A 27,148-nucleotide genomic window follows, 5' to 3' on the forward strand; every position below is an offset into this window, starting at 1 on the left:
AACATTTCTTACACTCAGAACAAGAAAATGGTCTCTCATCTGTGTGAGTTCTCTGATGTGTAACCAGACCTGATTTCCATATAAAACATTTCCCACACTCAGAGCACGGAAATGGTTTCTCACCTGTGTGAGTTCTGATGTCTATTAAGAAGTGATTTTCGTGTAAACAATTCCCCACACTCATAACATGGAAATATATTCTCACTTGTGTGACTTTCACTCATGTGCAACAAGATCTGATTTCTGTGTAAAAAAATCTCCATGCTCGTAACACAGAGATGGTTTCTCAGCTGTGTGATATCCCCGATGTCTAACAAGAAGTGTTTTCCGTGGAAACCATTCCCCACACTCATAACACGAAAATGGATTCACCCCTGTGTGACTTCTCTTATGTTTAACTTGATGTGATTTCTGTGTAAAACATTTCCCACGCTCAGAATGTGGAAATGGTTTCTCACCTGTGTGATATCCCTGATGTATAACAAGAAGTGATTTCCGTGTAAACAATTCCCCACACTCAGAACACTTTAATAGTTTCTTTCCTGTGTGACTTCGATCATATTTGTTTATTCTATCACTGTTACGATCTGTACTATGTGCAGCGATATTTGAGTTACTAGGAGAACATTCCTCAGGAATATAGGGATCAGAAGATATATCTGCACTGTGAAATGCTGGATGTATATTTAGGTTTCCGTCTGGAGAGCCTCGTGTGATGTTCTCATCTTTGAATTTAAAATCTGGAAATGAAACGACATGTCCCTCCGAGGTATTCCTTGTATTGTTTCCACCTGGTAGAAATAAAGAAGATAACTAAGTATCCCCATAGCAAAGGCATAATTCATCTTTATATAATCTCACTCCTATTCCCATAGGTTTGTACTTAGTACACCATAAATACTTTGAGTGTGCCACATAATACTGGGGAAGACCATATATAATGACTGTTATACATGTCCCGCACATGCTCTGCTATCACATGGAGGAAAATGAATGCCTTAGTTTTATGTTCCAATCCCCCATGCAGGAGTGTATAATAGGGGCTGATGGCTCCTGATGTACGATATACACCAGAGAGTGTGGTGGGGAGACTGGTCAGATCTCTGGGCTGGTAACACACACAGGGACATGATGTGAGGGGGAGAGCAGGAGTATAATAGGGGCTGATGGATTCTGATGTACGAGATACACCAGAGAGTGTGGGGAGGAGACTGGTCAGATCTCTGGGCTGGTAACACAGAGTGATATGATGTGAGGGGGAGAGCAGGAGTATAATAGCGGTTGATGGCTTCTGATGTACGAGATACACCAGAGAGTGTGGAGAGGAGACTGGTCAGATCTCTGGGCTGGTAACACACAGTGACATGATGTGAGGGGGAGAGCAGGAGTATAATAGGGGCTGATGGCTCCTGATGTATGAGATACACCAGAGAGTGTGGGGAGGAGACTGGTCAGAACTCTGGGCTGGTAACACAGTGACATGATGTGAGGGGTAGAGCCGGAGTATAATAGGGGCTGATGGCTCTCAACTCCCTCATTAGTTTAGACTGACAGAGAAAACAGGATTTTGGTACTTACCGGTAAATCCATTTCTCTGATTCCACAGGGGACAGTGGAGGCTAATGACCGTGGGGTATAGATGGGTGAATAAGTGGAGCCGACCCTTTAAATTTATACGTGTGACTAGCTCCTACGCCTCTATGCCCCCCTCCAGACCAGTTAAGAGAAACTGAGCCAGAGGAGAGACAGAGAGAGCACAACTCTAGGGGAGGTTAAACATATGAAACAGAATCTGATAATTCATAGAACAATATGCATAAACAGATGCAGTCACAACATAACACCACACATGCAATGACAGGAAAAGCAGCGCAGGACAGGCATCCAGTGTCCTCTGTGGAATCAGAGAAATGGATTTACCGGTAAGAACCAAAATCCAATTTTCTCCTTCATCCACTAGGGGACACTGGAGGCCAATGACATTGGGGACACCTCAGAGCACTCTACACAGGTAGGTGAGCGCTGTGAAACCTGCAACATAGAGCTGCAAAGATCTCAAACCAGTAGAATCTGACCAAAGTCGTTTGGCCAGACCAGGTAGCCGCACGACACAGGTTGCATAGTTGAAACCCCTCGGGCAGCTGCCCCTGAAGGTCCCAAACCTGTGGAGTGTGCAGAATTGGATGAAGGTGGAGTTTGAGAGGAAGCCAAATAGGCCTGTTGAATAGGCAGGCAAATACAGCGAGATGTCAGCGTTGACGCAGGCCAACACAGCGTATCAACAACATAGAGGACAAAGTGTCTCTGATTTCCTCAGCTGAGCCGTCTGGTCTACAGAGATGTGCAGGGCCTGTACCACCTCCAAGGATTGTGAGGATGTAGAATCCTCCAAAAGATCAGGTAACACTATGGTCTGGTTAATTGGAAAGAAAACACCTGATGCAGAAATTCCTGCATTGTGCAGAGTTTTACGCTAACCCTCTGGAAGATTAGATAAGCAGAGCGACGCAAGAGAGCTCTCAGTTCCAAGACCCGTCTGGCTGAAGCCAAAGCGAGAAGAATCACAGTCTTCCAGGAGAGAAATTTGAAGTCAGCCATCTTCAACAGCTCGAAGAAGGAGGACTGGAGGAAAAACAGAACCAGGTTTAGGTCCCAAGGTGCAGTGGGAGGAACAAAGGGAGGCTGAAGACAAATCACCGCCTTCAGAAAAAAATTCTGCAGTTCCTGTATTAAGACCAGAATGCTCTGGAAAAAACATTAAGAAAGCAGATATCTGCACTTACAACCAGAGGTGAAGAAACGATGAACGGTTTGGAAAAGGAAATCTATTATGTACCCCTGGGAGACCAGGCTTCTCCGTGAGAGGGTAGCCAGTCATGCAGCTGGTCTGCTGGTAGTCTTAAGATCCTGGTTCAAGAGACTGCTGCAGTTCAACCTCTACCTCAGGTACATGAAAGGACCACAAAGACGGGTCAGAATATGTTCTGTGTGGAGTCACCTGAAAATGAGTTTCTACTGATTCTGCATCTGTCTGCCAATCGCGAAGCCATAGGGCTCTATGGGCTGAGATTGCCAATGTAGAACAGGAGAGAGCACATCTCTAAAAGCATCCTCTAAACCAAGAGCAGATTAACAAATGAGTACTGCAAGTGACAAGATCAGCTCCTGGGAGACCAGCTTGCTACCCTGTTGACAGCCCCTTGGCCCAGGCATCAATAGCCATGTAAATCCAGGAACCAACAAGAGCAGGGCGAAAGATTACCCCTCCCACAGTGAAATTAGACTCAAGCGTAGTCTCCAACTTACAATTTGATGGTTCCTTTAGGGAAGTAGCACCAAACTGGTAGTACAGTTGTCTTTGACAGACGTGACGCATAAAGTTCCCCTGTTGGAGGAGTCTCCTACCGTACTCTGCTTTCTGTGGGAGAAAAAAAAAAAGGAAGAGGCAAGCAGAAGCCATGAAACTTTTTATATTTCCAAGGTAATGTTATCTGGTCATCTAATTCCTGTTGGGAAATGACCAAAGATCCTTGTTTCTTCCCAAAAAGGGAAGGTTGCGAAGGTCCGTGGTTGGTGACCTCAGGTGCCTGAACCACTGCCAGGATCATTGGCTCTATGTCCTTGTAATTGACCTCCGAGTGCTTCTAGGGAGTGACTTTCGTCGGAGATTTCCTGTCTCAAGTGTGGAAGACTGTTCCTCCATCAAAGAGTCATCTGATAAGACAACAGACGGTAAAAGGGCCTCTCCTGTAGGACCCAATATCGTGGTTATACCCGCCACTGACAGAGCCTGCGCCCAAGCCGGACCTGATGTAGGCATCTACGCTGCCCTCTGTGATCTGGAGGCCTCTCTATCCTTCAAGAGGATAAAGCTGACACGATTTCTGTGGCATGAACACTGCTGGAGCTTGTGAAACTGAATACCAGCCTTACTTGAGTAACAGAACAGAGACACCTCCTGGGTACCTAAGTCTGCACTGAGCTAATCTTCGCACCTTCAATGTCCAAGTTGGCACATTTAACAAATGTTTTACATATCAGCGCTGTCACTGTGTAGCAATCTGTATATGCGCCCAGCAGTGCCATGGTGTAGAGCGTGCAATGGGCTGTTTACTGACCCCTAGACTCTCCGCTAGTCAGGGAGCTTGGGTATACTCACGGCTGCCGTGCTGGTCGGTGGCCTGGGGGTGATCCGAATGCAAGCGGCCATGTTGGGACTGACACAGAGACTGATGTCTCTGCAGCCGGGAACCTGGGCACCAACCTCAAGAGGTGGGAACGGGTTCCCCTGACAGCTCCCACATCGCAGGCAGACAGGAGCAGTGCTGTCTGCCCATCCCCTGCTTGAGATCGCAGCTTTGATAAAAAAAAAAAATCTAGAGAAAGCCAAGAGAGCAACCAGCTCCCTCTGGCACATTTTATAACTGGAGAGGGGGCATAGAGGAGGAGGAGCCAGTCACACTTATAAATTTAAAGTGCTGACTCTACTTATGCCACCGTCTACACCCCACTGTCATTAGCCTCCAGTGTCCCCTGTGGATGAAGGAGGAAAGATTGTTGTAATAATAAGATTTTAAACCTACCGGTAAATCTTTTTCTCGTAGACCGTAGAGGATGCTGGGGACTCCGTAAGGATCATGGGGATAGACGGGCTCCGCAGGAGACATGGGCACTTTAAGAAAGACTTTAGGTATGGGTGTGCACTGGCTCCTCCCTCTATGCCCCTCCTCCAGACCTCAGTTAGAGATACTGTGCCCAGAGGAGACGGACAGTACGAGGAAAGGATTTTTGTTAATCCAAGGGCAAGATTCATACCAGCCACACCAATCACACCGTATAACTTGTGATATACTAACCAGTTTACAGTATGAAAACAACATAGCATTAGAGATGAGCACCTGAAATTTTTCGGGTTTTCTGTTTTGGTTTTGGGTTCGGTTCCGCGGCCGTGTTTTGGGTTCGAACGCGTTTTGGCAAAACCTCACCGAATTTTTTTTGTCGGATTCGGGTGTGTTTTGGATTCGGGTGTTTTTTTCAAAAAACACTAAAAAACAGCTTAAATCATAGAATTTGGGGGTCATTTTGATCCCAAAGTATTATTAACCTCAAAAACCATAATTTACACTCATTTTCAGTCTATTCTGAATACCTCACACCTCACAATATTATTTTTAGTCCTAAAATTTGCACCGAGGTCGCTGTGTGAGTAAGATAAGCGACCCTAGTGGCCGACACAAACACCGGGCCCATCTAGGAGTGGCACTGCAGTGTCACGCAGGATGGCCCTTCCAAAAAACCCTCCCCAAACAGCACATGACGCAAAGAAAAAAAGAGGCGCAATGAGGTAGCTGTGTGAGTAAGATTAGCGACCCTAGTGGCCGACACAAACACCGGGCCCATCTAGGAGTGGCACTGCAGTGTCACGCAGGATGTCCCTTCCAAAAAACCCTCCCCAAACAGCACATGACGCAAAGAAAAAAAGAGGCGCAATGAGGTAGCTGACTGTGTGAGTAAGATTAGCGACCCTAGTGGCCGACACAAACACCGGGCCCATCTAGGAGTGGCACTGCAGTGTCACGCAGGATGTCCCTTCCAAAAAACCCTCCCCAATCAGCACATGATGCAAAGAAAAAGAAAAGAAAAAAGAGGTGCAAGATGGAATTGTCCTTGGGCCCTCCCACCCACCCTTATGTTGTATAAACAAAACAGGACATGCACACTTTAACCAACCCATCATTTCAGTGACAGAGTCTGCCACACGACTGTGACTGATATGACGGGTTGGTTTGGACCCCCCCCAAAAAAGAAGCAATTAATCTCTCCTTGCACAAACTGGCTCTACAGAGGCAAGATGTCCACCTCATCTTCACCCTCCGATATATCACCGTGTACATCCCCCTCCTCACAGATTATCAATTCGTCCCCACTGGAATCCACCATCTCAGCTCCCTGTGTACTTTGTGGAGGCAATTGCTGCTGGTCAATGTCTCCGCGGAGGAATTGATTATAATTCATTTTAATGAACATCATCTTCTCCACATTTTCTGGATGTAACCTCGTACGCCGATTGCTGACAAGGTGAGCGGCGGCACTAAACACTCTTTCGGAGTACACACTTGTGGGAGGGCAACTTAGGTAGAATAAAGCCAGTTTGTGCAAGGGCCTCCAAATTGCCTCTTTTTCCTGCCAGTATAAGTACGGACTGTGTGACGTGCCTACTTGGATGCGGTCACTCATATAATCCTCCACCATTCTATCAATGTTGAGAGAATCATATGCAGTGACAGTAGACGACATGTCCGTAATCGTTGTCAGGTCCTTCAGTCCGGACCAGATGTCAGCATCAGCAGTCGCTCCAGACTGCCCTGCATCACCGCCAGCGGGTGGGCTCGGAATTCTGAGCCTTTTCCTCGCACCCCCAGTTGCGGGAGAATGTGAAGGAGGAGATGTTGACAGGTCGCGTTCCGCTTGACTTGACAATTTTGTCACCAGCAGGTCTTTCAACCCCAGCAGACCTGTGTCTGCCGGAAAGAGAGATCCAAGGTAGGCTTTAAATCTAGGATCGAGCACGGTGGCCAAAATGTAGTGCTCTGATTTCAACAGATTGACCACCCGTGAATCCTTGTTAAGCGAATTAAGGGCTGCATCCACAAGTCCCACATGCCTAGCGGAATCGCTCCCTTTTAGCTCCTTCTTCAATGCCTCCAGCTTCTTCTGCAAAAGCCTGATGAGGGGAATGACCTGACTCAGGCTGGCAGTGTCTGAACTGACTTCACGTGTGGCAAGTTCAAAGGGCATCAGAACCTTGCACAACGTTGAAATCATTCTCCACTGCACTTGAGACAGGTGCATTCCACCTACTATATCGTGCTCAATTGTATAGGCTTGAATGGCCTTTTGCTGCTCCTCCAACCTCTGAAGCATATAGAGGGTTGAATTCCACCTCGTTACCACTTCTTGCTTCAGATGATGGCAGGGCAGGTTCAGTAGTTTTTGGTGGTGCTCCAGTCTTCTGTACGTGGTGCCTGTACGCCGAAAGTGTCCCGCAATTTTTCTGGCCACCGACAGCATCTCTTGCACGCCCCTGTCGTTTTTTAAAAAATTCTGCACCACCAAATTCAAGGTATGTGCAAAACATGGGACGTGCTGGAATTTGCCCATATTTAATGCACACACAATATTGCTGGCGTTGTCCGATGCCACAAATCCACAGGAGAGTCCAATTGGGGTAAGCCATTCCGCGATGATCTTCCTCAGTTGCCGTAAGAGGTTTTCAGCTGTGTGCGTATTCTGGAAAGCGGTGATACAAAGCGTAGCCTGCCTAGGAAAGAGTTGGCGTTTGCGAGATGCTGCTACTGGTGCCGCCGCTGCTGTTCTTGCGGCGGGAGTCCATACATCTACCCAGTGGGCTGTCACAGTCATATAGTCCTGACCCTGCCCTGCTCCACTTGTCCACATGTCCGTGGTTAAGTGGACATTGGGTACAACTGCATTTTTTAGGACACTGGTGAGTCTTTTTCTGACGTCCGTGTACATTCTCGGTATCGCCTGCCTAGAGAAGTGGAACCTAGATGGTATTTGGTAACGGGGGCACACTGCCTCAATAAATTGTCTAGTTCCCTGTGAACTAACGGCGGATACCGGACGCACGTCTAACACCAACATAGTTGTCAAGGACTCAGTTATCCGCTTTGCAGTAGGATGACTGCTGTGATATTTCATCTTCCTCGCAAAGGACTGTTGAACAGTCAATTGCTTACTGGAAGTTGTACAAGTGGGCTTACGACTTCCCCTCTGGGATGACCATCGACTCCCAGCGGCAACAACAGCAGCGCCAGCAGCAGTAGGCGTTACACGCAAGGATGCATCGGAGGAATCCCAGGCAGGAGAGGACTCGTCAGAATTGCCAGTGACATGGCCTGCAGGACTATTGGCATTCCTGGGGAAGGAGGAAATTGACACTGAGGGAGTTGGTGGGGTGGTTTGCGTGAGCTTGGTTACAAGAGGAAGGGATTTACTGGTCAGTGGACTGCTTCCGCTGTCACCCAAAGTTTTTGAACTTGTCACTGACTTATTATGAATGCGCTGCAGGTGACGTATAAGGGAGGATGTTCCGAGGTGGTTAACGTCCTTACCCCTACTTATTACAGCTTGACAAAGGGAACACACGGCTTGACACCTGTTGTCCGCATTTCTGGTGAAATACCTCCACACCGAAGAGCTGATTTTTTTGGTATTTTCACCTGGCATGTCAACGGCCATATTCCTCCCACGGACAACAGGTGTCTCCCCGGGTGCCTGACTTAAACAAACCACCTCACCATCAGAATCCTCCTGGTCAATTTCCTCCCCAGCGCCAGCAACACCCATATCCTCCTCATCCTGGTGTACTTCAACACTGACATCTTCAATCTGACTATCAGGAACTGGACTGCGGGTGCTCCTTCCAGCACTTGCAGGGGGCGTGCAAATGGTGGAAGGCGCATGCTCTTCACGTCCAGTGTTGGGAAGGTCAGGCATCGCAACCGACACAATTGGACTCTCCTTGTGGATTTGGGATTTCGAAGAATGCACAGTTCTTTGCTGTGCTGCTTTTGCCAGCTTGAGTCTTTTCATTTTTCTAGCGAGAGGCTGAGTGCTTCCATCCTCATGTGAAGCTGAACCACTAGCCATGAACATAGGCCAGGGCCTCAGCCGTTCCTTGCCACTCCGTGTGGTAAATGGCATATTGGCAAGTTTACGCTTCTCCTCCGACAATTTTATTTTAGGTTTTGGAGTCCTTTTTTTACTGATATTTGGTGTTTTGGATTTGACATGCTCTGTACTATGACATTGGGCATCGGCCTTGGCAGACGACGTTGCTGGCATTTCATCGTCTCGGCCATGACTAGTGGCAGCAGCTTCAGCACGAGGTGGAAGTGGATCTTGATCTTTCCCTAATTTTGGAACCTCAACATTTTTGTTCTCCATATTTTAATAGGCACAACTAAATGGCACCTCAGGTAAACAATGGAGATGGATGGATTGGATACTAGTATACAATTATGGACGGGCTGCCGAGTGACGACACAGAGGTAGCCACAGCCGTGAACTACCGCACTGTACTGTGTCTGCTGCTAATATAGACTGGTTGATAAAGAGATAGTATACTCGTAACTAGTATGTATGTATAAAGAAAGAAAAAAAAACCACGGTTAGGTGGTATATACAATTATGGACGGGCTGCCGAGTGCCGACACAGAGGTAGCCACAGCCGTGAACTACCGCACTGTACTGTGTCTGCTGCTAATATAGACTGGTTGATAAAGAGATAGTATACTCGTAACTAGTATGTATGTATAAAGAAAGAAAAAAAAACCACGGCTAGGTGGTATATACAATTATGGACGGGCTGCCGAGTGCCGACACAGAGGTAGCCACAGCCGTGAACTACCGCACTGTACTGTGTCTGCTGCTAATATATAGACTGGTTGATAAAGAGATAGTATACTCGTAACTAGTATGTATGTATAAAGAAAGAAAAAAAAACCACGGTTAGGTGGTATATACAATTATGGACGGGCTGCCGAGTGCCGACACAGAGGTAGCCACAGCCGTGAACTACCGCACTGTACTGTGTCTGCTGCTAATATATAGACTGGTTGATAAAGAGATAGTATACTCGTAACTAGTATGTATGTTTAAAGAAAGAAAAAAAAACCACGGTTAGGTGGTATATACAATTATGGACGGGCTGCCGAGTGCCGACACAGAGGTAGCCACAGCCGTGAACTACCGCACTGTACTGTGTCTGCTGCTAATATATAGACTGGTTGATAAAGAGATAGTATACTCGTAACTAGTATGTATGTATAAAGAAAGAAAAAAAAACCACGGTTAGGTGGTATATACAATTATGGACGGGCTGCCGAGTGCCGACACAGAGGTAGCCACAGCCGTGAACTACCGCACTGTACTGTGTCTGCTGCTAATATAGACTGGTTGATAAAGAGATAGTATACTCGTAACTAGTATGTATGTATAAAGAAAGAAAAAAAAACCACGGTTAGGTGGTATATACAATTATGGACGGGCTGCCGAGTGCCGACACAGAGGTAGCCACAGCCGTGAACTACCGCACTGTACTGTGTCTGCTGCTAATATAGACTGGTTGATAAAGAGATAGTATACTACTAATATTATATATACTGGTGGTCAGGTCACTGGTCACTAGTCACACTGGCAGTGGCACTCCTGCAGCAAAAGTGTGCACTGTTTAATTTTACTATAATATTATGTACTCCTGGCTCCTGCTATAACCTATAACTGGCACTGCAGTAGTGCTCCCCAGTCTCCCCCACAATTATAAGCTGTGTGAGCTGAGCAGTCAGACAGATATATAATATATATAGATGATGCAGCACACTGGCCTGAGCCTGAGCAGTGCACACAGATATGGTATGTGACTGAGTCACTGTGTGCTGTGTATCGCTTTTTTCAGGCAGAGAACGGATTATAAATAAAACTGGTGGTCACTATCAGCAAAACTCTGCACTGTACTGAGTACTCCTGATGCTCCCCAAAATTAGTAAATCAAGTGTCTCTCTAATCTATTCTAAACGGAGAGGACGCCAGCCACGTCCTCTCCCTATCAATCTCAATGCACGTGTGAAAATGGCGGCGACGCGCGGCTCCTTATATAGAATCCGAGTCTCGCGATAGAATCCGAGCCTCGCGAGAATCCGACAGCGTCATGATGACGTTCGGGCGCGCTCGGGTTAACCGAGCAAGGCGGGAAGATCCGAGTCGCTCGGACCCGTGAAAAAAAACATGAAGTTCTGGCGGGTTCGGATTCAGAGAAACCGAACCCGCTCATCTCTACATAGCATCAGTCCAAGACCGATGAAAACTATAACATAACCCTTATGTAAGCAAAACTATATACAAGTCTTGCAGAAGTAGTCCGCACTTGGGACGGGCGCCCAGCATCCTCTACGGACTACGAGAAAAAGATTTACCGGCAGGTTTAAAATCTTATTTTCCCTTACGTCCTAGAGGATGCTGGGGACTCCGTAAGGACCATGGGGATTATACCAAAACTCCCAAACGGGCGGGAGAGTGCGGATGACTCTGCAGCACCGATTGAGCAAACAGGAGGTCCTCCTCAGCCAGGGTATCAAACTTATAGAATTTTGCAAAGGTGTTTGAAGCCGACCAAGAAGCAGCTCGGCACAGCTGTAGTGCCGAGACCCCTCGGGCAGCCGCCCAAGAAGAGCCCACCTTCCTAGTGGAATGGGCCTTGACCGATTTTGGTAACTGCAATCCAGCCGTAGAATGAGCCTGCTGAATCGTGTTACAGATCCAGCGAGCAATAGTCTGCTTTGAAGCAGGGGCGCCAACCTTGTTGGCCGCATATAGGACAAACAGTGCTTCTGTTTATCTGACTCTAGCCGTTCTGGCCACGTAAATTTTCAAAGCCCTGACTACATCAAGGGACTCGGAATCCTCCAAGTCGCGCGTAGCCACAGGCACCACAATAGCTTGGTTCATATGAAAAGATGACACCACCTTAGGCAAAAATTGAGGGCGGGTCCGCAATTCCGCTCTATCCATATAGAAAACTAGATAGGGGCTTTTATGAGACAAAGCCGCCAATTCCGACACTCGCCTAGCCGAAGCCAAGGCTAACAACATGACAATTTTCCAAGTGAAATATTTTAGTTTCACTGTTTTAAGTGGTTCAAACCAGTGCGACTAAAGGAAACTCAACACCACGTTAAGGTCCCAAGGCGCCACCGGAGGTACAAAAGGAGGCTGAATATGCAGCACTCCCTTTACAAAAGTCTGTACTTCTGGGAGAGAAGCCAATTCCTTTTGAAAGAAAATGGATAAGGCCGAAATCTGAACCTTAGTGGAGCCTAATTTTAGGCCCAAATTCACTCCAGTTTGTAGGAAGTGAAGGAAACGGCCCAGATGGAATTCTTCCGGAGGAGCATTCCTGGCCTCACACCAAGCAACATATTTTCGCCATATACGGTGATAATGTTTAGCTGTCACGTCCTTCCTAGCCTTTATCAGAGTAGGAATGACCTCATCCGGAATGCCCTTTTCCGCTAGGATCCGGCGTTCAACCGCCATGCCGTCAAACGCAGCCGCGGTAAGTCTTGGAACAGACAGGGCCCCTGTTGCAACAGGTCCTGTCGTAGAGGAAGAGGCCATGGATCTTCGGTGAGCATTTCCAGTGGATCCGGATACCAGGTCCTTCGTGGCCAATCTGGAACAATGAGAATTGTCTGTACTCCTCTTTTCCTTATTATTCTCAACACCTTTGGGATAAGAGGAAGAGGAGGAAACACATAGACCGACTGGAACACCCACGGTGTCACTAAGGCGTCTACAGCTACCGCCTGAGGGTCTTTTCATCTGGCGCAATACCTCTGCAGCTTTTTGTTGAGGCGGGATGCCATCATGTCTATCTGGGGCAGTCCCCACTGACTTGCAATCTGTGCGAAGACCTCCTGATGAAGTCCCCACTCTCCTGGATGCAGGTCGTGTCTGCTGAGAAAGTCTGCTTCCCAGTTGTCCACTGCCGGAATGAACACTGCTGACAGTGCGCTTCCATGATTTTCCGCCCAGCGAAGAATCCTGGCGGCTTCCGCCATTGCCACTCTTCTCCTTGTGCCGCCTTGGCGGTTTACATGAGCCACTGCAGTGATGTTGTCTGACTGGATCAGAACTTGTCAGTCGCGCAGTAAGGTCTCCGCTTGACGTAGGGCGTTGTATATGGCCCTCAGTTCCAGGATGTTGATGTGAAGACAAGTCTCTTGACTTGACCAAAGACCTTGGAAGTTTCGTCCCTGCGTGACTGCTCCCCAACCTCGGAGGCTCACGTCCGTGGTCACCAGGATCCAGTCCTGAATGCCGAACCTGCGGCCTTCTAGAAGGTGAGCACTCTGCAGCCACCACAGGAGAGATACCCTGGGTCTGGGGGACAGGGTGATCAACCGATACATTTGTAGATGTGACCCGGACCACTTGTCCAATAGGTCCCATTGGAAAGTCCTTGCATGGAACCTGCAGAAGGGAATGGCTTCGTATGATGCCACCATCTTTCCCTGGACTCGAGTGCAGTGATGCACTGACACCTGTTTTGGCATCAATAAGTTCCTGACTAGAGTCATGAGTTCCTGAGCTTTTTCTATCGGAAGATAAACCCTTTTCTGGTCTGTATCCAGAATCATGCCCAAAAAAGTCAGACGAGTCGTAGGAACCAACTGCGATTTCAGGATATTAAGAATCCAGCCGTGTTGCTGTAACACCTTCAGTGAAAGTGACACGCTGTTCAGTAACTGCTCTCTTGATCTCGCTTTTATGAGGAGATCGTCCAAGTACGGGATAATTGTGACACCTTGCTTGCGCAGGAGCACCATCATTTCCGCCATTACCTTGGTGAAAATTAGAGATGAGCGGGTTCGGTTTCTCTGAATCCGAACCCGCCCGAACTTCATGGTTTTTTCACGGGTCCGAGCAGACTCGGATCCTCCCGCCTTGCTCGGTTAACCCGAGCGCGCCCGAACGTCATCATGACGCTGTCGGATTCTCGCGAGACTCGGAATCTATATAAGGAGCCGCGCGTCGCCGCCATTTTCACACGTGCATTGAGATTGATAGTGAGAGGACGTGGCTGGCGTCCTCTCCATTTAGATTATAAGAGAGAGAGATTTACTGGAGCTTAGGACTAGGAGGAGTACTGTAGAAGTGTAGAGAGTGCAGAGAGTTTACTAGTGAGTGACCACCAGACAGTGCAGTTTATTTAATATATCCGTTCTCTGCCTGAAAAAAGCGATACACACAGTGACTCAGTCACATACCATATCTGTGTGCACTGCTCAGGCTCAGCCCAGTGTGCTGCATCATCTATATATATTATATATCTGTCTGACTGCTCAGCTCACACAGCTTATAATTGTGGGGGAGACTGGGGAGCACTGCAGTGCCAGTTATAGGTTATAGCAGGAGCCAGGAGTACATAATATTATATTAAAATTAAACAGTGCACACTTTTGCTGCAGGAGTGCCACTGCCAGTGTGACTGACCAGTGACCTGACCACACTGACCACCAGTATAGTTAGTAGTATACTTATATTGTGATTGCCTGAAAAAGTTAAACACTCGTCGTGTGACTTCACTTGTGTGTTGTTGTTTTTTTTATTCTATAAAAATAAAACTCATTCTGCTGACAGACAGTGTCCAGCAGGTCCGTCATTATATAATATATAATATATACCTGTCCGGCTGCAGTAGTGATATATATATATTTTTTATATCATTTATCATCCAGTCGCAGCAGACACAGTACGGTAGTTCACGGCTGTGGCTACCTCTGTGTCTGCACTCGGCAGGCAGTCCGTCCATAATTGTATACCACCTAACCGTGGTTTTTTTTTCTTCTTTATACATACATACTACTACGACATCTCTTTATCAACCAGTCTATATTAGCAGCAGACACAGTACAGTACGGTAGTTCACGGCTGTGGCTACCTCTGTGTCTGCACTCGGCAGGCAGTCCGTCCATAATTGTATACCACCTAACCGTGGTTTTTTTTTCTTTCTTCTTTATACATACATAGTTACATAGACATCTCTTTATCAACCAGTCTATATTAGCAGCAGACACAGTACAGTACGGTAGTTCACGGCTGTGGCTACCTCTGTGTCTGCACTCGGCAGGCAGTCCGTCCATAATTGTATACCACCTAACCGTGGTTTTTTTTTCTTTCTTCTTTATACATACATAGTTACATAGACATCTCTTTATCAACCAGTCTATATTAGCAGCAGACACAGTACAGTACGGTAGTTCACGGCTGTGGCTACCTCTGTGTCTGCATTCGGCAGGCAGTCCGTCCATAATTGTATACCACCTAACCGTGGTTTTTTTTTCTTTCTTCTTTATACATACATAGTTACATAGACATCTCTTTATCAACCAGTCTATATTAGCAGCAGACACAGTACAGTACGGTAGTTCACGGCTGTGGCTACCTCTGTGTCTGCACTCGGCAGGCAGTCCATAATTGTATACTAGTATCCATCTCCATTGTTTACCTGAGGTGCCTTTTAGTTGTGCCTATTAAAATATGGAGAACAAAAATGTTGAGGTTCCAAAATTAGGGAAAGATCAAGATCCACTTCCACCTCGTGCTGAAGCTGCTGCCACTAGTCATGGCCGAGACGATGAAATGCCAGCAACGTCGTCTGCCAAGGCCGATGCCCAATGTCATAGTACAGAGCATGTCAAATCCAAAACACCAAATATCAGAAAAAAAAGGACTCCAAAACCTAAAATAAAATTGTCGGAGGAGAAGCGTAAACTTGCCAATATGCCATTTACGACACGGAGTGGCAAGGAACGGCTGAGGCCCTGGCCTATGTTCATAGCTAGTGGTTCAGCTTCACATGAGGATGGAAGCACTCAGCCTCTCGCTAGAAAAATGAAAAGACTCAAGCTGGCAAAAGCAGCACAGCAAAGAACTGTGCATTCTTCGAAATCCCAAATCCACAAGGAGAGTCCAATTGTGTCGGTTGCGATGCCTGACCTTCCCAACACTGGACGTGAAGAGCATGCGCCTTCCACCATTTGCACGCCCCCTGCAAGTGCTGGAAGGAGCACCCGCAGTCCAGTTCCTGATAGTCAGATTGAAGATGTCAGTGTTGAAGTACACCAGGATGAGGAGGATATGGGTGTTGCTGGCGCTGGGGAGGAAATTGACCAGGAGGATTCTGATGGTGAGGTGGTTTGTTTAAGTCAGGCACCCGGGGAGACACCTGTTGTCCGTGGGAGGAATATGGCCGTTGACATGCCAGGTGAAAATACCAAAAAAATCAGCTCTTCGGTGTGGAGGTATTTCACCAGAAATGCGGACAACAGGTGTCAAGCCGTGTGTTCCCTTTGTCAAGCTGTAATAAGTAGGGGTAAGGACGTTAACCACCTCGGAACATCCTCCCTTATACGTCACCTGCAGCGCATTCATAATAAGTCAGTGACAAGTTCAAAAACTTTGGGTGACAGCGGAAGCAGTCCACTGACCAGTAAATCCCTTCCTCTTGTAACCAAGCTCACGCAAACCACCCCACCAACTCCCTCAGTGTCAATTTCCTCCTTCCCCAGGAATGCCAATAGTCCTGCAGGCCATGTCACTGGCAATTCTGACGAGTCCTCTCCTGCCTGGGATTCCTCCGATGCATCCTTGCGTGTAACGCCTACTGCTGCTGGCGCTGCTGTTGTTGCCGCTGGGAGTCGATGGTCATCCCAGAGGGGAAGTCGTAAGCCCACTTGTACTACTTCCAGTAAGCAATTGACTGTTCAACAGTCCTTTGCGAGGAAGATGAAATATCACAGCAGTCATCCTGCTGCAAAGCGGATAACTGAGGCCTTGACAACTATGTTGGTGTTAGACGTGCGTCCGGTATCCGCCGTTAGTTCACAGGGAACTAGACAATTTATTGAGGCAGTGTGCCCCCGTTACCAAATACCATCTAGGTTCCACTTCTCTAGGCAGGCGATACCGAGAATGTACACGGACGTCAGAAAAAGACTCACCAGTGTCCTAAAAAATGCAGTTGTACCCAATGTCCACTTAACCACGGACATGTGGACAAGTGGAGCAGGGCAGGGTCAGGACTATATGACTGTGACAGCCCACTGGGTAGATGTATGGACTCCCACCGCAAGAACAGCAGCGGCGGCACCAGTAGCAGCATCTCGCAAACGCCAACTCTTTCCTAGGCAGGCTACGCTTTGTATCACCGCTTTCCAGAATACGCACACAGCTGAAAACCTCTTACGGCAACTGAGGAAGATCATCGCGGAATGGCTTACCCCAATTGGACTCTCCTGTGGATTTGTGGCATCGGACAACGCCAGCAATATTGTGTGTGCATTAAATATGGGCAAATTCCAGCACGTCCCATGTTTTGCACATACCTTGAATTTGGTGGTGCAGAATTTTTTTAAAAACGACAGGGGCGTGCAAGAGATGCTGTCGGTGGCCAGAAGAATTGCGGGACACTTTCGGCGTACAGGCACCACGTACAGAAGACTGGAGCACCACCAAAAACTACTGAACCTGCCCTGCCATCATCTGAAGCAAGAAGTGGTAACGAGGTGGAATTCAACCCTCTATATGCTTCAGAGGTTGGAGGAGCAGCAAAAGGCCATTCAAGCCTATACAATTGAGCACGATATAGTAGGTGGAATGCACCTGTCTCAAGCGCAGTGGAGAATGATTTCAACGTTGTGCAAGGTTCTGATGCCCTTTGAACTTGCCACACGTGAAGTCAGTTCAGACACTGCCAGCCTGAGTCAGGTCATTCCCCTCATCAGGCTTTTGCAGAAGAAGCTGGAGACATTGAAGGAGGAGCTAACACGGAGCGATTCCGCTAGGCATGTGGGACTTGTGGATGGAGCCCTTAATTCGCTTAACAAGGATTCACGGGTGGTCAATCTGTTGAAATCAGAGCACTACATTTTGGCCACCGTGCTCGATCCTAGATTTAAAGCCTACCTTGGATCTCTCTTTCCGGCAGACACAAGTCTGCTGGGGTTGAAAGACCTGCTGGTGAGAAAATTGTCAAGTCAAGCGGAACGCGACCTGTCAACATCTCCTCCTTCACATTCTCCCGCAACTGGGGGTGCGAGGAAAAGGCTCAGAATTCCGAGCCCACCCGCTGGCGGTGATGCAGGGCAGTCTGGAGCGACTGCTGATGCTGACATCTGGTCCGGACTGAAGGACCTGACAACGATTACGGACATGTCGTCTACTGTCACTGCATATGATTCTCTCAACATTGATAGAATGGTGGAGGATTATATGAGTGACCGCATCCAAGTAGGCACGTCACACAGTCCGTACTTATACTGGCAGGAAAAAGAGGCAATTTGGAGGCCCTTGCACAAACTGGCTTTATTCTACCTAAGTTGCCCTCCCACAAGTGTGTACTCCGAAAGAGTGTTTAGTGCCGCCGCTCACCTTGTCAGCAATCGGCGTACGAGGTTACATCCAGAAAATGTGGAGAAGATGATGTTCATTAAAATGAATTATAATCAATTCCTCCGCGGAGACATTGACCAGCAGCAATTGCCTCCACAAAGTACACAGGGAGCTGAGATGGTGGATTCCAGTGGGGACGAATTGATAATCTGTGAGGAGGGGGATGTACACGATGATATATCGGAGGGTGAGGATGAGGTGGACATCTTGCCTCTGTAGAGCCAGTTTGTGCAAGGAGAGATTAATTGCTTTTTTTTTGGGGGGGGTCCAAACCAACCCGTCATATCAGTCACAGTCGTGTGGCAGACCCTGTCACTGAAATGATGGGTTGGTTAAAGTGTGCATGTCCTGTTTTGTTTATACAACATAAGGGTGGGTGGGAGGGCCCAAGGACAATTCCATCTTGCACCTCTTTTTTCTTTTCTTTTTCTTTGCATCATGTGCTGATTGGAGAGGGTTTTTTGGAAGGGACATCCTGCGTGACACTGCAGTGCCACTCCTAAATGGGCCCGGTGTTTGTGTCGGCCACTAGGGTCGCTAATCTTACTCACACAGTCAGCTACCTCATTGCGCCTCTTTTTTTCTTTGCGTCATGTGCTGTTTGGGGAGGGTTTTTTGGAAGGGACATCCTGCGTGACACTGCAGTGCCACTCCTAGATGGGCCCGGTGTTTGTGTCGGCCACTAGGGTCGCTTATCTTACTCACACAGCGACCTCGGTGCAAATTTTAGGACTAAAAATAATATTGTGAGGTGTGAGGTATTCAGAATAGACTGAAAATGAGTGTAAATTATGTTTTTTGAGGTTAATAATACTTTGGGATCAAAATGACCCCCAAATTCTATGATTTAAGCTGTTTTTTAGTGTTTTTTGAAAAAAACACCCGAATCCAAAACACACCCGAATCCGACAAAAAAAATTCGGTGAGGTTTTGCCAAAACGCGTTCGAACCCAAAACACGGCCGCGGAACCGAACCCAAAACCACAACACAAAACCCGAAAAATTTCAGCCGCTCATCTCTAGTGAAAATCCTCGGGGCCGTGGAAAGCCCAAACGGCAACTTCTGAAATTGGTAATGACAATCCTGTACCGCAAATCTCAGGTACGCCTGATGAGGTGGATAAATGGGAACATGAAGGTATGCATCCTTTATGCCCAGAGATACCATAAAATCCCCCCCTTCCAGGCTGGCGATGACCGCTCTGAGCGATTTCATCTTGAACTTGAACCTCTTCAAGTATAGATTCAGGGATTTTAAATTTAAAATGGGTCTGACCGAACCGTCCGGTTTCGGGACCACAAATAGTGTTGAGTAATATCCCTTCCCTTGTTGAAGCAGGGGAACCTTGACCACCACCCGTTGAAGATACAATTTGTGAATTGCATTTAACACTATCTCCATTTCCGGGCGAGAAGCTGGTAGGCTGATTGGAAAAACCGGCGAGGAGGCACCTCTTCGAATTCCAGCTTGTAACCCTGGGAAACAATTTCTATTGCCCAGGGATCCACCTGATGTGAACCCAGATGTGGCTGAAAACTCGAAGACGTGCCCCCACTGGGGCGGACTCCTGTAGCGGAGCCCCAGCGTCATGCGGTGGATTTTGTAGAGGCTGGGGAGGACTACTGTTCCTGGGAACTAGCTGTGTTGTACAGCTTTTTTCCTCTGCCCTTAACACTGGCAAGAAAGGACGCACCTCGTACTTTCTTGTTTCTTTGTGATCGAAAGGACTGCATTTGATAATGTGGCGCTTTCTTAGGCTGTGAGGGAATTTAAGGTAGAAAATTTGATTTACCAGCTGTAGCTGTGGAGACCAGGTCCGAGAGACCTTCCCCAAACAATTCCTCACCCTTGTAAGGTAAAAACTCCCTATGCCTCTTTGAGTCGGCATCACCTGTCCATTGCCGGGTCTATAGGACTCGTCTAGCAGAAATGGACATCGCGTTGATTCTAGAACCCAGTAGACTAATGTCTCTTTGAGCATCTCTCATATATAAGACCGCATCTTTTATATGCCCTAGGGTCAATAAAATGGTATCCTTATCTAGGGTCTCAATATCCACTGATAAGGTATCTGTCCATGCTGCTACCGCGCTACAAACCCAGGCCGACGCAATCGCCGGTCTGAGTAAGGTACCAGAATGTGTGTAAATGGACTTCAAGATAACCTCCTGCTTGCGGTCAGCAGGGTCCCTGAGGGTATCCGTATCTTGGGATGGCAGCTCTACCTTTTTGGATAAGCGTGTTAATGCCTTGTCCACCCTAGGGGAGGATTCCCACCGTATCCTGTCCGTTGGCTGGAAAGGATACGCAATAAGAATCCTTTTCGGAATCTGCATTTTTTTGTCTGGAGATTCCCAAGCTTTTTCACATAATTCGTTCAACTCATGTGAAGGGGGAAAGGTTACCTCAGGTTTCTTTCCCTTATAAATGTGTACCCTCGTGTCAGGGACAGGGGGTTCCTCTGTGATATGCAAAACATCTTTTATTGCAATGATCATATATCGAATACATTTTGCCACCTTTGGCTGTAATTTTGCATCATTGTAGTCGACACTGGAGTCAGAATCCGTGTCGGTATCTGTATCTACAATTTGGGATAGTGGGCGCTTTTGAGACCCCGAAGGTCCCTGCGACATAGGGACAGACATGGTTTGACTCCCTGGCTGTTCCTTAGCTTCAGCTTTGTCTAATCTTTTGTGCAATAAATTTACATTAGCACTGAAAACCTTCCACATATCCATCCAGTCAGGTGTCGGCGTTGTCGACGGAGACACCACACTCATTCTCTCCTCCTCCTCCCCCTGAAAGCCTTCTACCTCAGACATGTCGACACACGCGTACCGACACACCACACACTCAGGAAATCCTCTTATCTGAAGACAGTTCCCCCACAAGGCCCTTTGGAGAGACAGAGAGAGAGTATGCCAGCACACACCCAGCGCTATATGACCCAGGAAAAAACACTATATAAATATATGTTTACCCAGTAGCGCTGTTTGTACATATATAAATGCGCCAAATTATGTGCCCCCCCCCCCACTTTCTTCAAAACGCTCTTTCACCATGGTTAAGCAGGGGAGAGTCCGGGGAGCTTCCTCTCAGCGCTGTGCTGTGGAGAAAATGGCGCTGGTGAGTGCTGAGGGAGAAGCCCCACCCCCTCTGCGGCGGGCATCTGTCCCGCTCAAATATACTGAAAACTGTCGGGGGCTCATTATATATACACAGTGCCCAACTGTATATATACCTATTTTTGCCAGAAAGAGGTTTATATGCTGCCCAGGGTGCCCGCCCTGCACCCTTACAGTCACTGCCGTGTGTGAGGTGTATGGGAGCAATGGCGCACAGATTCATCGCTGTGCATTACCTCAGTGAAGATCATGAAGTACTCTGCCGCCTTTGAAGGCTTCTATGTTCCGGCTCTGTGAGGAGGACGGCGGCGCGGCTCTGGGACGGACGGCGAGGGTGAGACTTGCGTACCGATCCCTCTGGAGCTAATGGTGTCCAGTAGCCTAAGAAGCAGAGCCTTGAAACTCACAGAAGTAGGTCTGCTTCTCTCCCCTCAGTCCCTCGATGCAGGGAGTCTGTTGCCAGCAGGCTCCCTGAAAATAAAAAACCTAACAAAATACTTTCTGACAGGAAACTCAGGAGAGCTCCCTGTAATGCACCCAGTCTCCTCTGGGCACAGTAGCAAACTGAGGTCTGGAGGAGGGACACAGAGGGAGGAGCCAGTGCACACCCATACCTAAAGTCTTTCTTAAAGTGCCCATGTCTCCTGCGGAGCCCGTCTATCCTCATGGTCCTTACGGAGTCCCCAGCATCCTCTAGGACGCAAGACAAAATTTAGTAGGGAGAATGTGTGACTCGTTTCTGTAATAATTGCTTATTATTCACCTGTGCTGATATCTGAAGGCTTTTCCTCTTCCTGTTTAGCATCCCTCACATACATCTCTTCTTCCTTTGTATCTCCTGCCCTCATATTAGTCACATACGTCTCTTCTCTCTCTAGATCTTCTGCCTTCATATCACTTACATACGTCTCTTCTTCTCCCTTTATATCTTCAGCCTTCATATCACTCACATACGTCGCTTCTTCTCCCTCTGTATCTTCTGCCTTCAGATCACTCACATGCGTCTCTTCTTCTCCCTCTGTGTCTTCTGCCATAAAATCAGTCAGTTCTTCCTCCTAATAAACCATCATAAAAAAATGACACAGCTGTTCTACAGATCATACAGTGAGTGACTTTGGTATATGAGTGATACCCTAAATCCCACCTACCTGATCCTCCTGTGGGATCCTGTGATTCTCCTCTGTACAATCCTGGGAATACAGAGGATGGTGACATCTCTCTGGGGTATCTCTGTTACTGGGACCATCTGTAGGAGACACACAGTGACTGAGTACAGTGTATATATGTGATTATCAGATGATGTGTGTATATAGGGGCCCCCAACATGACAGTCTCCTCTTACCCAGCGATGTGAGGGGCCGGTGATTTTCCATCATCACGTCCTTGTACAGACCCCTGTGTTCCTCTATATACTCCCCCTCCTGCATGGAGAGATAGACAGTGACATCCTGACACCTTATAGGAACCTGACACACACAATGATACAGTCATCACCCAGACACATCCCCTGGTGTTACTGTATAATGTCCCATTCCCAGCAGTCACCTCTCCAGTCATCACCCAGACACATCTCCTGGTGTTACTGTATAATGTCCCTTTCCCAGCAGTCACCTCTCCAGTCAGCAGCTGAATGATCTTGTTGGTGAGTTACAGGGTCTTCTGGTCACGGTCTATCTCATGTAGCAATGAGTGAGGTGGAGATACTGTGATGGGGATCTGGGTCCTGCTCAGTCCTTCTGACACATGCAGATGGTTGCCGAGTGCTCCATACTCACCGGATGTCTTCTTCACTACTGTGTATTCTTTTGTATTGAAGCAGACACTAAATATCACTGTTTACATTTACTGATCCCCTCACCTCTCCAGTCATGACTCTATTATTTCTATAGATATGTGATGTCACTGTGACACTCAGATCCCCTCACCTCCCCAGTCATGTCCCTGTATTATTACTATAGATATAAGTGATGTCACGGTGACACTCCCAAATCCCCTCACCTCCCCAGTCATGTCCCTGTATTATTACTATAGATATAAGTGATGTCACTGTGACATTTAATTTTATAGTGCCCAAGGCTCCACAGGACCTGTCTATACCCCATGGTCTATGATGCTCCCCAACATCCTCTACGGACTACGAGAAAAGGATTTACCGGTAGGTATATTAAAATCCTATTTTCAAGTTGGGTTTACCAACTCTGTTGGAGGACAGCACAGTGCTTCAAGACGCTGTCCAAAAGCTGGTGGAGGCACAGGTCATTGTGCCGGTACCACCTCACATGCTGACGAAGGGTTACCAATTCGAACCTTTTCGTAGTATCGAAACCAGATGGTTCAGTCAGTCCCATTCTGAACCTAAAATCGTTGAACCCTTTTCGAAAGGAGTTCAAGATGGAGTCTCTTAGGGCGGTGATATCGGGTCTGGAAGAGGGGGAATTCCTGGTATCACTGGATATCAAGGATTCGTACCTTCACATTCCGATTTGGCTGCCGCATCAGGCTTATCTCCACTTTGCATTGCTGGACTGTCATTTTCAGTTCTAGGCCCTACCATTCGGCCTCTCCACAGCACCGAGGGTGTTTACAAAGGTGACGGTAGAAATGATGATGTTACTCCGCAAGCAGGGTGTGAACATCATTCCTTATCTGGACGATCTCCTGATAAAGGCATGGTCCAAGGAGAAGCTGCTGCAATCCATTGTTCTCACAACGCGACTGCTCCAGACTCACGGGTGGATTCTGAATTTTCCAAAGTCACATTTGGAACCAACCCAGAGATTGTCATTTCTGGGAATAATCCTGGATACGGAAGCGCAGCGGGTGTTTCTTCCGCGGGACAAAGCGTTGGTGATTCAATCCATGCTCCGGGATGTCTTGAAGCCATCCCGGGTGTCGGTTCATCAATGCATTCCCCTATTGGGAAAGATGGTGGCCACCTACGAGGCTCTCCAGTATGGGAGGTTCCATGCTTGGCCCTTCCAGCTGGATCTCCTGGACAAGTGGTCGGGATCTCACCTCCACATGCATCAGAGAATTCGTCTTTCGCCAAGGGCAAGGATTTCTCTCCTCTGGTGGCTCCAATTGCCTCACCTCCTAGAAGGCCGCAGGTTCGTGATTCAGGACTGGGTCCGGCTAAAAACCGATGCGAGCCTCTGGGACTGGGGAGCAGTCACTCAAGGAGTAACCTTCCAAGGACGGTGGTCAAGCCTGGAAGCCGGCCTGCCCATCAACATCCTGGAACTAAGAGCCATCTACAACGGTCTTCTTCAGGCGGCCCCTCTTCTGAGAAATCGGGCCATCCAAGTGCAGTCAGACAACGTAAGAACAGTGGCTTACATAAACGGAACGAAGAGCAGAGCGGCAATGTCAGAGGTGACAAGAATACTGCTCTGGACAGAAAAACACGCGTTGGCACTGTCAGCCATCTTCATTCCGGGAGTAGATAAATGGGAAGCAGACTTCCTCAGCATACATGATCTCCATCCAGGAGAGTGGGGACTCCATCCAGAGGTTTTTAAGGAAATAACAGATCTTTGGGGATTGCCCCAAATTGATATGATGGCCTCTCATCTCAACAAGAAGCTTCGGCGTTATTGTTCCAGGTTGAGGGACCCACAGGCAGTGGCAGTGCGACGCCCTGGTGTCTCCGTGGGTGTTCCAGTCAGTGTACGTGTTTCCACCACTCCCACTCATCCCAAGAATCCTAAAGCTCATAAGGAGAACAAGGGTTCAAGCGATCCTCATTGCCCCAGATTGGCCAAGAAGTGCTTGGTACGCGGACCTACTGAATCTACTGCAAGAAGAACCAAGGCCTCTTCCTCTTCGTGCGGACCTGTTGCAGCAGGGGCCATTCGCCTATCAATACTTATCGCGGCTACGTTTGACGACATGGAAGTTGAGCCCCTGATTCTTGCTCGGAAAGGTATTCCGAAGAAAGTTATTCCTACCCTCATAAGGCTAGGAAAGGGGTAACGTCAAAACATTACCATTGTATTTGGAAGAAATATGTTTCTTGGTGTGAGTCCAAGAAGTTTCCTGTGGTGGAATTTCAACTGGGACATTTCCTCCTCTTCCTGCAGGCAGGAGTGTATATGGGTCTGAGGTTGGGAGCTGTGAAGGTCCAGATTTCAGCCTTATCCATTTTCTTTCAGAAGCAATTGGCTGCCCTCCCTGAGGTTCAGACCTTTTTGAAGGGAGTTCTGCATATCCAACCTCCCTTTGTACCACCTTCGGCGCCATGGGACCTTAACGTAGTGTTGCAGTTCCTCCAGTCAGATTGGTTCGAGCCTCTACAGGAGGTGGAGCTCAAATTTCTTACATGAAAGGCGGTCACTTTTTTTGGCCTTAGCTTCTGCTAGACGTGTCTCCGAGCTGGGGACTTTATCATGCAAAAGCCCTTACTTGATCTTCCATGAAGATAGAGCTGAGCTCCGGACTTGTCAGCAGTTTTTTCCAAAGGTTGTGTCGGCTTTTTATATAAACCAACTTATTGTGGTGCCAGTGGCTACTGACTCCTCAATTACTTCAAAGTCCTTGGATGTCGTCAGGGCTCTGAAGATTTATGTGAAGAGAACTTCTCGTCACAGGAAGTCGGACTCTCTGTTTGTCCTATATGATCCTAAGAAAATTGGGTGTCCCGCTACTAAGCAGTCTATTTCTCGCTGGATTAGGTTCACTATCCAGGACTGCCGTGTCCAAAATCTGTTAAGGCTCACTCTACTTGTAAAGTGGGGTCTTCCTGGGCGGCTGCCCGTGGTGTCTCGGCAGGGCAACTTTGCCGAGCTGCAACTTGGTCTGAGTCGAACACGTTTGCAAAGTTCTACAAGTTTGATACTTTGGCCTCTGATGATCTGAAGTTCAGTCAATCAGTTCTGCAGGAGCCTCCGCGCTCTCCCTCCCATTCTGGGAGCTCTGGTACATCCCCATGGTACTAACGTGGACCCCAGCATCCTCTAGGATGTAAGATAAAATAGGATTTTGGTACCTACCGGTAAATCCTTTTCTCGTAGTCTGTAGAGGATGCTGGGAGCCCGCCCAGCGCTTCGTTTTCCTGCTGTTGTTATTTGGTTCAGTACATCTTCATTTTAGTTGAGTACTGCATTGTTACTTGGTAAGTAATGTTTCAGCTGTTGCTGAGTAGTTCAAGCTAGTTGTCTTGACGTGCCTTGTATGTGTGAGCTGGTATGAATCTCACCACTATCTGTGTTAAGTCCTTCTCTCGAAGTATGTCATCTCCTCGGGCACAGTTTCTAGACTGAGTCTGGTAGGAGGGGCATAGAGGGAGTAGCCAGCCCACACTCTCAAACTCTTAAAGGGCCAATGGCTCCTGGTGGACCCATCTATACCCCCATGGTACTAATGTGGACCCCAGCATCCTCTACGGACTACGAGAAAAGGAATTACCGGCAGGTACCAAAATCCTATTAAATGGTGCCTCAAGGGTTCCTCTGCCCTAACAAATGACATAAACAAATGAGCAAAACAAGAACACAATGATTTATAGTACAAGACACTGTAGGACAAGTACATGGTATATAAACATTGCTGCATCAGGGAACTTGACACTATAATAAGCATCAGGGTGGTAGAAACCAACTTTTAGGTGCTATTGTAGGAAGTATAGAGTAGAAGATAGTCTAAGTAAGAGAAGGAAAGGCATATGAGGGGAGAGGGCCCTGCTCATAAGAGCTTACATTCTAAAGGGTAGGGGCAGACAAATAGGGGTGACACAGATGGGGTAGACAGTGAGCATAGGACAGAGAGTTAGGATGCGCGTTTGCTGGGTTTGAGGAAAAACTGGGTCTTGAGAGCCTGTTTGAAGTTTTGTAGAGAGGTGGAGAATTCCAGAGCTAGGAAGCACTATGGCCAAAACCTTTGAGGCAGGAATGGGAGAAGTAATCAGTTCGCAGGACAGGCGGCACATATTTGTGGAGTGAAGAGGGTGGGAGTATAAAGGGAGGTAAGATCAGATATGTATATGGGA

The 27,148-nt window shown here is 47.7% G+C and overlaps 1 protein-coding gene across 1 annotated transcript in view; it reads right to left on the reverse strand.

The window, feature by feature from the left end:
* Positions 1 to 216: 216 nt before the first annotated feature.
* Positions 217 to 27,148, reverse strand: part of LOC135057164 (zinc finger protein 436-like) — a 67,460-nt gene continuing 40,528 nt past the window's right edge. Inside the window, exons 2-5 of the mRNA XM_063963063.1 lie at positions 22,508 to 22,586; positions 22,314 to 22,411; positions 21,929 to 22,220; positions 217 to 791 (exon numbers count right to left, since the gene is read on the reverse strand). Of these exons, the coding sequence (XP_063819133.1) occupies positions 217 to 791; positions 21,929 to 22,220; positions 22,314 to 22,411; positions 22,508 to 22,541 (999 nt within the window). The 5' untranslated portion in view covers positions 22,542 to 22,586. The remainder of the gene's footprint in view (positions 792 to 21,928; positions 22,221 to 22,313; positions 22,412 to 22,507; positions 22,587 to 27,148) is intronic.

This window comes from Pseudophryne corroboree, chromosome 3 (genome assembly GCF_028390025.1).
Source record: "Pseudophryne corroboree isolate aPseCor3 chromosome 3, aPseCor3.hap2, whole genome shotgun sequence".
NCBI lineage: Eukaryota > Metazoa > Chordata > Amphibia > Anura > Myobatrachidae > Pseudophryne > Pseudophryne corroboree.